This window comes from Myotis davidii, unplaced genomic scaffold (assembly GCF_000327345.1).
Source record: "Myotis davidii unplaced genomic scaffold, ASM32734v1 scaffold745, whole genome shotgun sequence".
Lineage (NCBI taxonomy): Eukaryota > Metazoa > Chordata > Mammalia > Chiroptera > Vespertilionidae > Myotis > Myotis davidii.
The window spans coordinates 824498-834074 of NW_006297146.1; the positions used below are offsets into that span (position 1 = coordinate 824498).

At 41.0% G+C, this 9577-nt stretch overlaps 1 protein-coding gene across 1 annotated transcript in view; it reads right to left on the reverse strand.

Annotated features, from left to right (window-relative positions):
- The window catches only part of CCDC14 (coiled-coil domain containing 14), a gene marked incomplete at its 5' end in the record, with an annotated part of 56748 nt that extends 47173 nt beyond the window's left edge, over positions 1-9575 (reverse strand). The window contains 5 exons of the mRNA XM_015569902.1: positions 318-440; positions 530-599; positions 844-916; positions 1245-1300; positions 9414-9575. Of these exons, the coding sequence (XP_015425388.1) occupies positions 318-440; positions 530-599; positions 844-916; positions 1245-1300; positions 9414-9575 (484 nt within the window). The remainder of the gene's footprint in view (positions 1-317; positions 441-529; positions 600-843; positions 917-1244; positions 1301-9413) is intronic.
- Between the last annotated feature and the right edge of the window lie 2 nt (positions 9576-9577).

A 9577-nucleotide genomic window follows, 5' to 3' on the forward strand; every position in this document is an offset into this window, starting at 1 on the left:
TCTCACTCATTTGTTAATTATAGAGAACAACTTAGACTGAGGAAAAGGGACAGACCCAAAGACTGAGAAACAGCGATCAGGTTATCAATCCCCAGAAGGGAAGTAGGGGAGGGCGAGGGTAAGGGGAAGAGATCAACCGAAGGACTTGTATACATGTATATAAGCCAAACCAATGGACATGGACAACAGGGGGAATGGGAGCATGAGTGTGGTGGGGGTCGGGGAGGATGGGGGTTAATGGGGGGGGGGAATGAGGACACACCTGTAATTCCTTAACTAATAAAGAATTTAAAGATTAAAAAAAAAAAAAGACTTACAAATTTCTTTCCGGACTAATGAAGGAACAGTATGATTTTCATGTCCTTTCTTTTTAGATCCATGTCTTTTGCCTTCTAAAAGTCTGGGATTACATCTATTTTCTGAATATACTATTTCTGAACCTATTAATTAAAACAAAAATTCATAAGCATTAAGGGAACTACTTCATTGAGAAAAGGTTATCAAAATAGAAGCATTTAATAAATAAAACCTGAATCTTCATTTCTCAAAATGTTCCGCAGCAAAGAAGCACAGCCATCAAGCCCCTGTACGGATTCAGTCTGTAAGGAGGAAGTCATTTGGAAACATTTATATATAATTTTAATGCAGGAGAAGAAAATATTGCATAGTTTAAAATTTTCTTTTAGGAACAATTTAGTATTGGTAGAAAATGTTTTAAAGTAAAAGCATCCATATTTCCTTAGGGCAACTAATACTTTCCCTTTGAATTTTTATCCCCACTTGTTAGCTTTTACCTGAAGAGTAATTAAAAGTGTGCAATGTATCGATTCAGTTTAATCTTACCTGACTTTCTGAGTCAGAATAGATGGGATAGCCAGAATCTGCATTACAACGTGATAGCTTTCTCAAAAGGATCCTAGAAAACAAGTTGAATATTTTTATAAATAATACACAAATTATTTCCCCATAATATATTATAAGTAGTCATTTTCTTTCAAGCAAAGGTTGGATAAGAGAACTTGTCCAACCATGTAAAAAGATGGATTTATATAGCACTTTATGAAGATTGTAAAGCCTGTTAAACACTAAAATGATCAACATGGGTAGATATGGATGGTTCCTACCTAGAGTTTTGTGAAGGTAGAGGCCCTACTAGTTATCTAGGGTAGGTTAAATTTAGTCCAGCCCAAGGACCTGAAAAATCTCGAGATTTCCTGAAGTTGTAAGCTTCTTTAAGTACTTACTGCTTCTTTCCATTTGTTAATTTAGCAGGTCCGGTGTGCTTTCCTGAAGATAACACCTATGAAATAATGTATTATAGTAGTTACACAAATATTTTTCTATTATACCCTCAGTATACTGTCTTGACAAAACCTGAAATATCACTCTTTTCCTTTCTATTGTGGTAAAACATAACATAAAATTTACCATTTTTGCCATTTCTAAATGTATAGTTCTGTGGCACTAAGTACATTAATACTGTTGTGCAACCATTGCCATCATCCACCTCTAGAACTTTTTCACCTTCCCAAACTGATATTCTGTACCCATTACACATTAACTTCCCAGCCCTTTCTCCTCTCAAGCCCTGGCCAATACTCTGTCTCTATGAATTTGACTACTCTAGAGAGCTCATGCAGTATTTGTGTCCTTTTGTGACTGGCTTATTTCACTTAATACATCTTCAAGGTTCATCCATGTTGTAGTATGTATCAAAATTTCCTACCTTTTTAAGGCGGAATAATATTCCATTTTTGAATATACCATGATACTAGTTTTTCATAAATGTGATATATTCTAAAAACTTATAATTACAACTGAACTCACAATTTGTTCTATATAAAATGTCAAGCCAGCAACATATGTATTTGTTCCTTAAGTCTATATGAGTTGAAGTGAAGAAATATGATTGTAACCAACCAGAGTAGGTTGGACTATAGTCAATCCCTGAACATGTTCTACATTTCCCAAATTCTTCAAAACATATACAGGCAGGCCTCGGGTTACGTCGGACTCGACTTATGTCAATTTCGTGGTTATGTCGCCTTCTCCCATTTACAGTATTTATAAAAAAAAAGTTCTGTCATTTCGACATATGTACGTATGTGCTTTATGTTTTTTATTATCTATTTACCACAAGGTCAGGAATTGTTATCTTTTAAATTTTTTTACTGTTTCACTTCCTTACTGCTGTGTATGTGCTCCATGTGAGTGATGTAGATGCTTATGTAGGTGTATTCCAACTTACAGCGAAAATTGAGTTACGTCAAGCCGTAGGAACGGATCTCTGACATAACCCGAGGACTGCCTGTAATTTAAGTATAGGGCAGAGTCCATAACTCTATTTATCCACATCCTATATAATAAAAGCCTAATATGCAAATTGTAGCCTCAACCAGGAGTTTGACCAGTTTGACCAGGGGGGCGGGGCCATTCCGCCCACTGCCCCTCCCCCTGGCCAGCCCGGCCCGGTCAACCCCCTACACCCCCTTAGGGCAGGCCGGCCAGACCCCATCCATGCACGAATTTGGCACCAGGCCTCTAGTTCTTTATAATGCCTGACAAGGCCAGCACACAAAAACTACCATTCCTCTTTATCCACATCTCATTCTCTCAATCTTTCTTTTTAAAGTCATAGAGCAATACTGTTTTTATTAATTTTTTTAATTAAAATGTAAGTGGGCTACCTTTTGTGTGTAAGAAAAAATATGCACTAGTTTTTACATGCATCCAATATCTTGAGAGTTACACATGAAACAGTTCATTGTAGTTGCCTCCGGAGAGGGAAACTAAGAATCTGGGGGACAGAGCAGGAAGGGAGACTTTGCATGGTTCTCCTTTCATAGCTTGACAACTTTATACCAAATAAATATATTATCTCTATTAAAATGTAATTTTAAAAAGACATGGTTAAATCCCTACTTACTCCCTCATATCACCACTCAGGTGTAGTCACTGTTGGCAGTTACATTTTTTATTTTTCTTGACATGTTTACATATTTCATCCCAAGATAGCTCTGAGCAGTAACTAAGCTTTCTGGATTTATATAATGTTCTTTTATTTATTTGAATATGTACTCCTTCCTTCTAAGAATGCTATTGAAAACACACTGAAAAAGTTGGATTGATAGAGTTATACTTCTCCTTGAGATAAGCTGAATACAATGGAGTCACAGCCAGCGGTGAGAACCAATGGTCTCTGCAGATCCTTAGGGTTTTTCTCTTGTCTATCTATGTTGGTGTCTGAGCCAGAACCATAATAAAAATCCAAAGCATGAGTCTGCTAAGTCCAAAACAACTACCATAATTATTACCTTTCAAAATCAAAAGTAATGAGATAAATGTATGGCATAATTGTAAGATCATACATAGTGTTTCTCCAAAAAATATACATGAGGTTATATTACAATCAAGCAAAGAAAATTACCTAGAATTAAGACACTTTACAACAGTAATTATCATATTGACACATTTCCGTCAATTTTTTTTGTAATTTCTAACTGAAATAGTACAAAAAGCTGTATAATTCAACCAGATTCCCTAATTGTTAACATTTTATTACATCTGTCATGTTCTCTCAGAATATATATGTGTGTGTATGTATATATATATATATGCGTGTATATATATATATAATTATCTGAAGTAACTTCAGAGTAAGTTTCAGACATCATACCCCTTTATAGTTAAATATTTAATCCTAAAGATTTCCAAAGAACAAAGTCACTCCCATATAACTAAAATATAATTATCAAAATCAGGAAAGTAACAATGATACCATATTATAATCTAATCTACAGACTATTCACATTTAATCACCCCAATACTGCCCTTTATAAAAATCTGGTCCATGTCCAATCCAAGATCATATGTTGCATTAAGTTGTCATATGTCTTTAGCCTCCTTTAGTATGAAATAGCTTCTTAAATTGTCATTGTCTTTTACAGCCCTGACATATTTAAAGAATACAAACCAGCTATTTTGGTAGTGTCTCTCTGGACATTTAGATTATTTCTGATGTTTCCTCATTATTAGACTCAGGTTGTGCATTTTTGGCAGTAATACCACAAAAAGGATGCCATGTCTTTCTCTATACAACCTGAGTAGGCACATGATATCAGTCTGTCCCATTACTGCTGATATAAACTTGGAGTACTGAAGATGGTGCTTGCTAAGTTTTTCATTGTAAGGTTACTTTTAAAAAATAAATGTTTTTATTTATTTCTGAGAGGATGGGAAAGGAATAGAAACATCAATGATGAGAGAATCATTGGTCGGCTGCAACTTGCATGCCCCGCACTGGGGATTGAGCTATAACACCAAGTCCGCAACACTAGCATGTGCCCTGACTGGGAATCAACTGTAATCTCCTGGTTCTCTAGTTCCACACTCAACCACTGAGCCACAACGGCTGGACTGTAAGGTTCCTTTTTTACCTTTGTAAATATTAAGCATCTTGTGAGGAGATACTTTAGATCATGCAGACATCCTATTCATCAAACTTTTGCTCAGTAGTTTTAGTATCCATTGATGATTCTTACCTTAAATCAACTGCTTGCCAAACAGTGATTTTTCTAACTTACACCATTCCTTTAATAATTAATTGGCATTTGACTTCACTGAAGCACTTTTCCTTCTTCATTTACTTGTTATTACAGACTAGTTGATTACTATTTTATTCAGTGGGTTATGCCCACTATTATTATTTTGATGCTCAAATTGTCCCAGAGTCTCTTAGTATGAGTCTCTTCAAACTGGCTCTGGGTTGGTGTTGGTGGCTCTGGGCAAATTTTTTAATTTTTAATTGTGGTAAGAACAGAGCATGAGATCTAACATCTTAACAAATGTTTAAATGTACAACACAGTATTGTTGATTATAGACATGACTAGAGGCCCTATGCACACGAAATTCGTGCACGGGTAGGGTCACTAGGCCTGGCTAGAGATCAGGGCCGATCAGGGCCTTCCTTCTGGCTGCCAGCTGGGGCGTCCCATCCCCAGCTGCCAGCCAGGCCTTCTTTATTTCCACCTCCTTGTGGTCAATAGACGTCATAGAGAGCACTGAACTTCCAGTCTCCCAGCCAAACTCCCAAGGGGACAATTTGCATATTAGGCTTTTATATATATAGACTAGAGGCCTGGTGCACAAAAATTTCTGCACTTGGGGTGGAGAGAAGAGGTCCCTCAGCCCGGCCTGTGCCCTCTCGCAGTCTGGGACCCCTCGGGAGATAACGACCTTCTGGCTTAGGCCTGCTCCGGGGTGGCAGAGGGCAGGCCCAATCCCTAGGTCCAGCCCCTGGTCGGGCTCAGAGCAGGGCCGATTGGGGAGTTGGGGCACCGCCCCCTGTCATGCACAGAGCAGGGCGGATTGGGAGGTGGCGATGCCACCCTCAGTCACGCTCAGGGTAGGGCCGATTGGGGGGTTGGGGCACCGCCCTCTGCCACACTCAAGGCAGGGTCGATAGGGAGGTTGCGACGCCACCCCGTCACACACAGAGCAGGGCCGATCAGAGGGTTGGGGCTCTGCACCCTGTCACACCCAGAGCCCTCAGGGCAATCAGGGGTTTGGTCGCTGCCCCGTCACACAGATCCCGGTGCTGGGAGGCCTCGCTGCTCCGCTGATCCCGGGGCCAGGATGCCTCTCGGCTCTGCTGATCACGGGGCTGGGTCGCCTCTCGGCTCTGCTGATCTGGGGCCAGGAGGCCTGTCGGCTCTGCTGATCCCCGGGCCCTGAGGCCTCTCTGCCCTGCCGCTTCAGGGCTGTTTGGCTTCGCTCTGCTTGGAGCCTGAGTATGCAAATTAACCACCATCTTTTAGCTTCTATAATTGAAACATTGTTTCTTTTGGAGTTGTTGCTTCAGGAGCTCAGAGCCCCGCAGCTGCAGACGGGGAACCTTGGCTTCCTCCATCGCTGGGGCAACCAAGCCTCCTGTTCTCAGCTGCCTGGCTGCCGGCCGCCATCTTGGCTGTCAGTTAATTTGCATATCTCGCTGATTAGCCAATGGGAAGGGTAGCGGTCATACGCCAGTCATACGCCAATTACCATGTTTCTCTTTTATTAGTGTAGATGTATAGTGCATCTCTAGAACTTATTCATCTGGCATAACTGAAACCTTATACTTACTAAAAAGATACTCCCACTTCCTCCTCACTCCAGCCCCTAGCAACTACCATTCTCCTCTACTTCTATGAGTTTGACTATCTTAGATAACTTATATAAGTGGAATGTGATATTTGTCCTTCTGTGATTGGCTTCTTTCACTTTGCGTAATATCAAGATTCATCTATGTTGCATATGGCAGAATTTCCGGTTTTTTTAAAAGCTGAATAATATTTCTTTATCCATTCATCCATCAATGGACATTTAGGTTGTTACCACACCTTAGCTATTATGAATAATGCTGCAGTGAACATGGGAATGCAAATACCACTTCAAGATTGTTTTTCTTTTGGACACCCAAAGTGGGATTAATTTTTCTGAGAAACCTTCAGTTTTTCACAGCAGCAGTACCCTTTACATGTCCACCAACAACATACAAGGGTTCCAATTTCTCCACATCCTCACCAATACTTATTTCCTGTTTGGGTTTCATATATACATAATAGAGATCCTAACTGTGATTTTGATTTGCATTTCCCTGATGATTAGTGATGACCACCTTTTCATATCTGTTGGCCATTTGTATGTCTATAATTAATATTCACAAGTTCTTTGCCCTTTTTAAAATTAGGTTGTGTTTTTCTTTATATTTTTGAGTTTCAGGAGTCTGTTTATGTTGTGGATATTAATCCTTTATCAGATATAGGTCATAAAAATGTATTTCCCCATTCTTTAAGTTGTGCTTTCACTCTGTTAATTATTCCCTTTGCTCTGCTTATCTTATGATTTCCCTATCTCAGCTCTTGTATTGACCATTTCTCCAACGGAATTGACCATTTCTCCAAGAAGCTGTGGTTCCTTTTAATAGACAATGGTATTTAGAAACCAAGATTTAGGCACTAGATGTGCTCTTTGCTACTGCAGCTTCCAATCTTTTTTCATAAGATTATTTACTTAGTCATCATGACTTGATAGGTGTAATTTTGAATCTTGTGTTTTTATTTTTAAATCTTTTCCATATTAACATAGTCTTCAAAATTTTTTAATGGATACATAGTATTTCCTTGAGTGCAAGTAACATGATATGTCCTTGGTTTGCTTTTTGTTTTTCACAATTTAAAAATGAACCTGAAATAAATCTTTCCATATACTGAAAAGAGCCTTTTCATATTCCGGATTAAAAGCTTAATTAGCCCTTGTCAGGTGGCCGAGTTGGTTGGAGCGTCGTTCTTGGAGCATCATCCTGTACACCAAAAGGTTGCAGGTTAGATTCCTGGTCAGGGCACATACCTAGGTTGAGGGTTTGATCCCTGGTCAGAGTGCCTGTGGAAGCTAACCAATCGATGTTTCTCTCTCTCCCTTCCTCTCTAAAACTGTAAAAAAAACATATTCTCGGGTGAAGGTTTTTTTAAGCTTATTTGATGAAAGGCTATTTGTTGTTCGAAGGCCCTTGATACAAATTGTAGAAGCACTCTCCAAACTGAATGCCCCAAATCACAATGTACAAGAGAATATGTTTTACCTCACACTTTCTTCCACTTTTTACTTTGCTATTTGAGAAAAATATAAGTCCTACTTCCTACCAACCAGTGCAAGATAAACTTACATTTGTGGAATGATTCAGAGATGTTCATTTCTAATTAATCCACACCCTGTGAGCTGATATTATTTGTAAGAGGTGGAAACCTAAGTTTCAGAAAGGTGGCTTATTCAGCCTTACACCTTCTCAGGATAGTGTAATGTTTAAAAGAATGGACTCGGCCCAGCTCTATGGGTCTGAATCCTGTCTCCATTGCTAACCATGGGTGTAACTGCAGGGAAATTATTTATTCCATCCCTCAATTTCCTCACCTATAAAATGGGGATGATAACAGTACCTACCTCCTAAGGCTATGGTGAAGATTACATGAAAAATTATATGTAATACATACAAGCACTTGCAATAGTACCTACCACATCGCTATCTAAATTTAGCTGCTATTGCCATCGTTAAGACAGTAGTAAACTAAGTTTTAAAGGGGACTACATTTTGTTACATTTATGCCAAGTCTGAGACAGATGTTTCACCAGATTTTTTGACTTAATCTTCCCAATTTAATACCTATTTATACCTATTTTATAGAGGAGGCTCGGGAAAGTAAAAAGTGCTTTGCTTACTATCACTACAGTAGTGGCAGAATAGGAATTTAAATCTGTGACTATGATTACAAAACCATGGTACTGCCTCTTGCTGACTGGGTATATTCTGAGTTAATATAAGAGAAAGATCTATGAAGGTGAGGCTGGTCTGGAAGTACTCATGAGAAAGTCTTTAAAAAAAACCCGGTAAGATTCACATTCATGGGGAAAACAGCATTATAGGTGAGCTAATAAATGATGGAAGACCAAAACAAAAAGAAGGCAGAGGGCTGGATATATTTAAGGAGAAGTAGCTACTCCATGTCAGGTGCTGTCCTGGGCCTTGAAGATGTAGACATGAACTGTGCAGTAAGGAGGCGGGTAGTTTAGCGACTTCTCTAGCCTGAAAGGGGGTTTAAGGTTAGAACAGGGCACAAAAGGGGAGCCAAGGGGCACCCAAACAATGGGGATGGGAGAGTGTTGGGCAAGGCTTCCAGAAGTAGCCACCGAGCTGAGGGGCAGGAGGTGGGAAGTGGAGATGCAGAGACAGAAGGGCATCTGGGCTGCACACTCCGTGCCGGCGTGGAAGCGGGAGGCCCCCGGCGCCCGGGGCTCTGCAGAACAGGTGGGCAGCGCTGGGCAATGCAGGGACAGGGCTGGTAAGAAATGCAGTCTCGGGCCGAAGAACTGAGATTTTTATCTTGAAAAGTAAATGTTCCCGGCTCAGATTATAAGCAGAGCCGCTAAGTTACAACGAGGATGTGCATTTGAGAGGAGTAAAGACTAAAGGCAGTGACACCAACTAAACGACTTTTTCAACGACTGGTAACATGCCAGCAATTGTGACGAAAGATCAACTACGAGCGCAGTTGGTGGAAGAGCCAAGAACCTGGATTTGCTGCAACAAAGTCCTGAGCCTAAGTCCCCCGACCCAGCGGCCGAGGCTGAACCCGAACCCGGGCCTCGCCAAAGCCAGCGCTCCGGAGGGCGACGCCTAGAACAGAGGGTGCACCTATGTTCAGAGCGGCTGTTACGATGCCGGGATCAGGCGTCTCCCCGACTCCTCCTTCCCAGCATTTGTAATGCAGCGCGCTGACATTTTTGGGGTCACAGTTTTGCACTTCTCCCAGCTCGAGAACCCCCCTCAGTCCCTCTCCCGCCGCACCGTGGACGCCTCAAGGTCCACAGCCCTCACCTGGCCCGGCCGGGATCCGGACCTAACCATCTCCTGCAGCCTCAGAGAAGACCAGACCGAAGGAAGCAACACCATACGATAAAAGGAATTAACCGCCGCGGACTCCCGACCGCCCTTGGCCCGCCCACCGGGCTTCCGCTTCCGGGAAGAAGCCCGCGGAATAC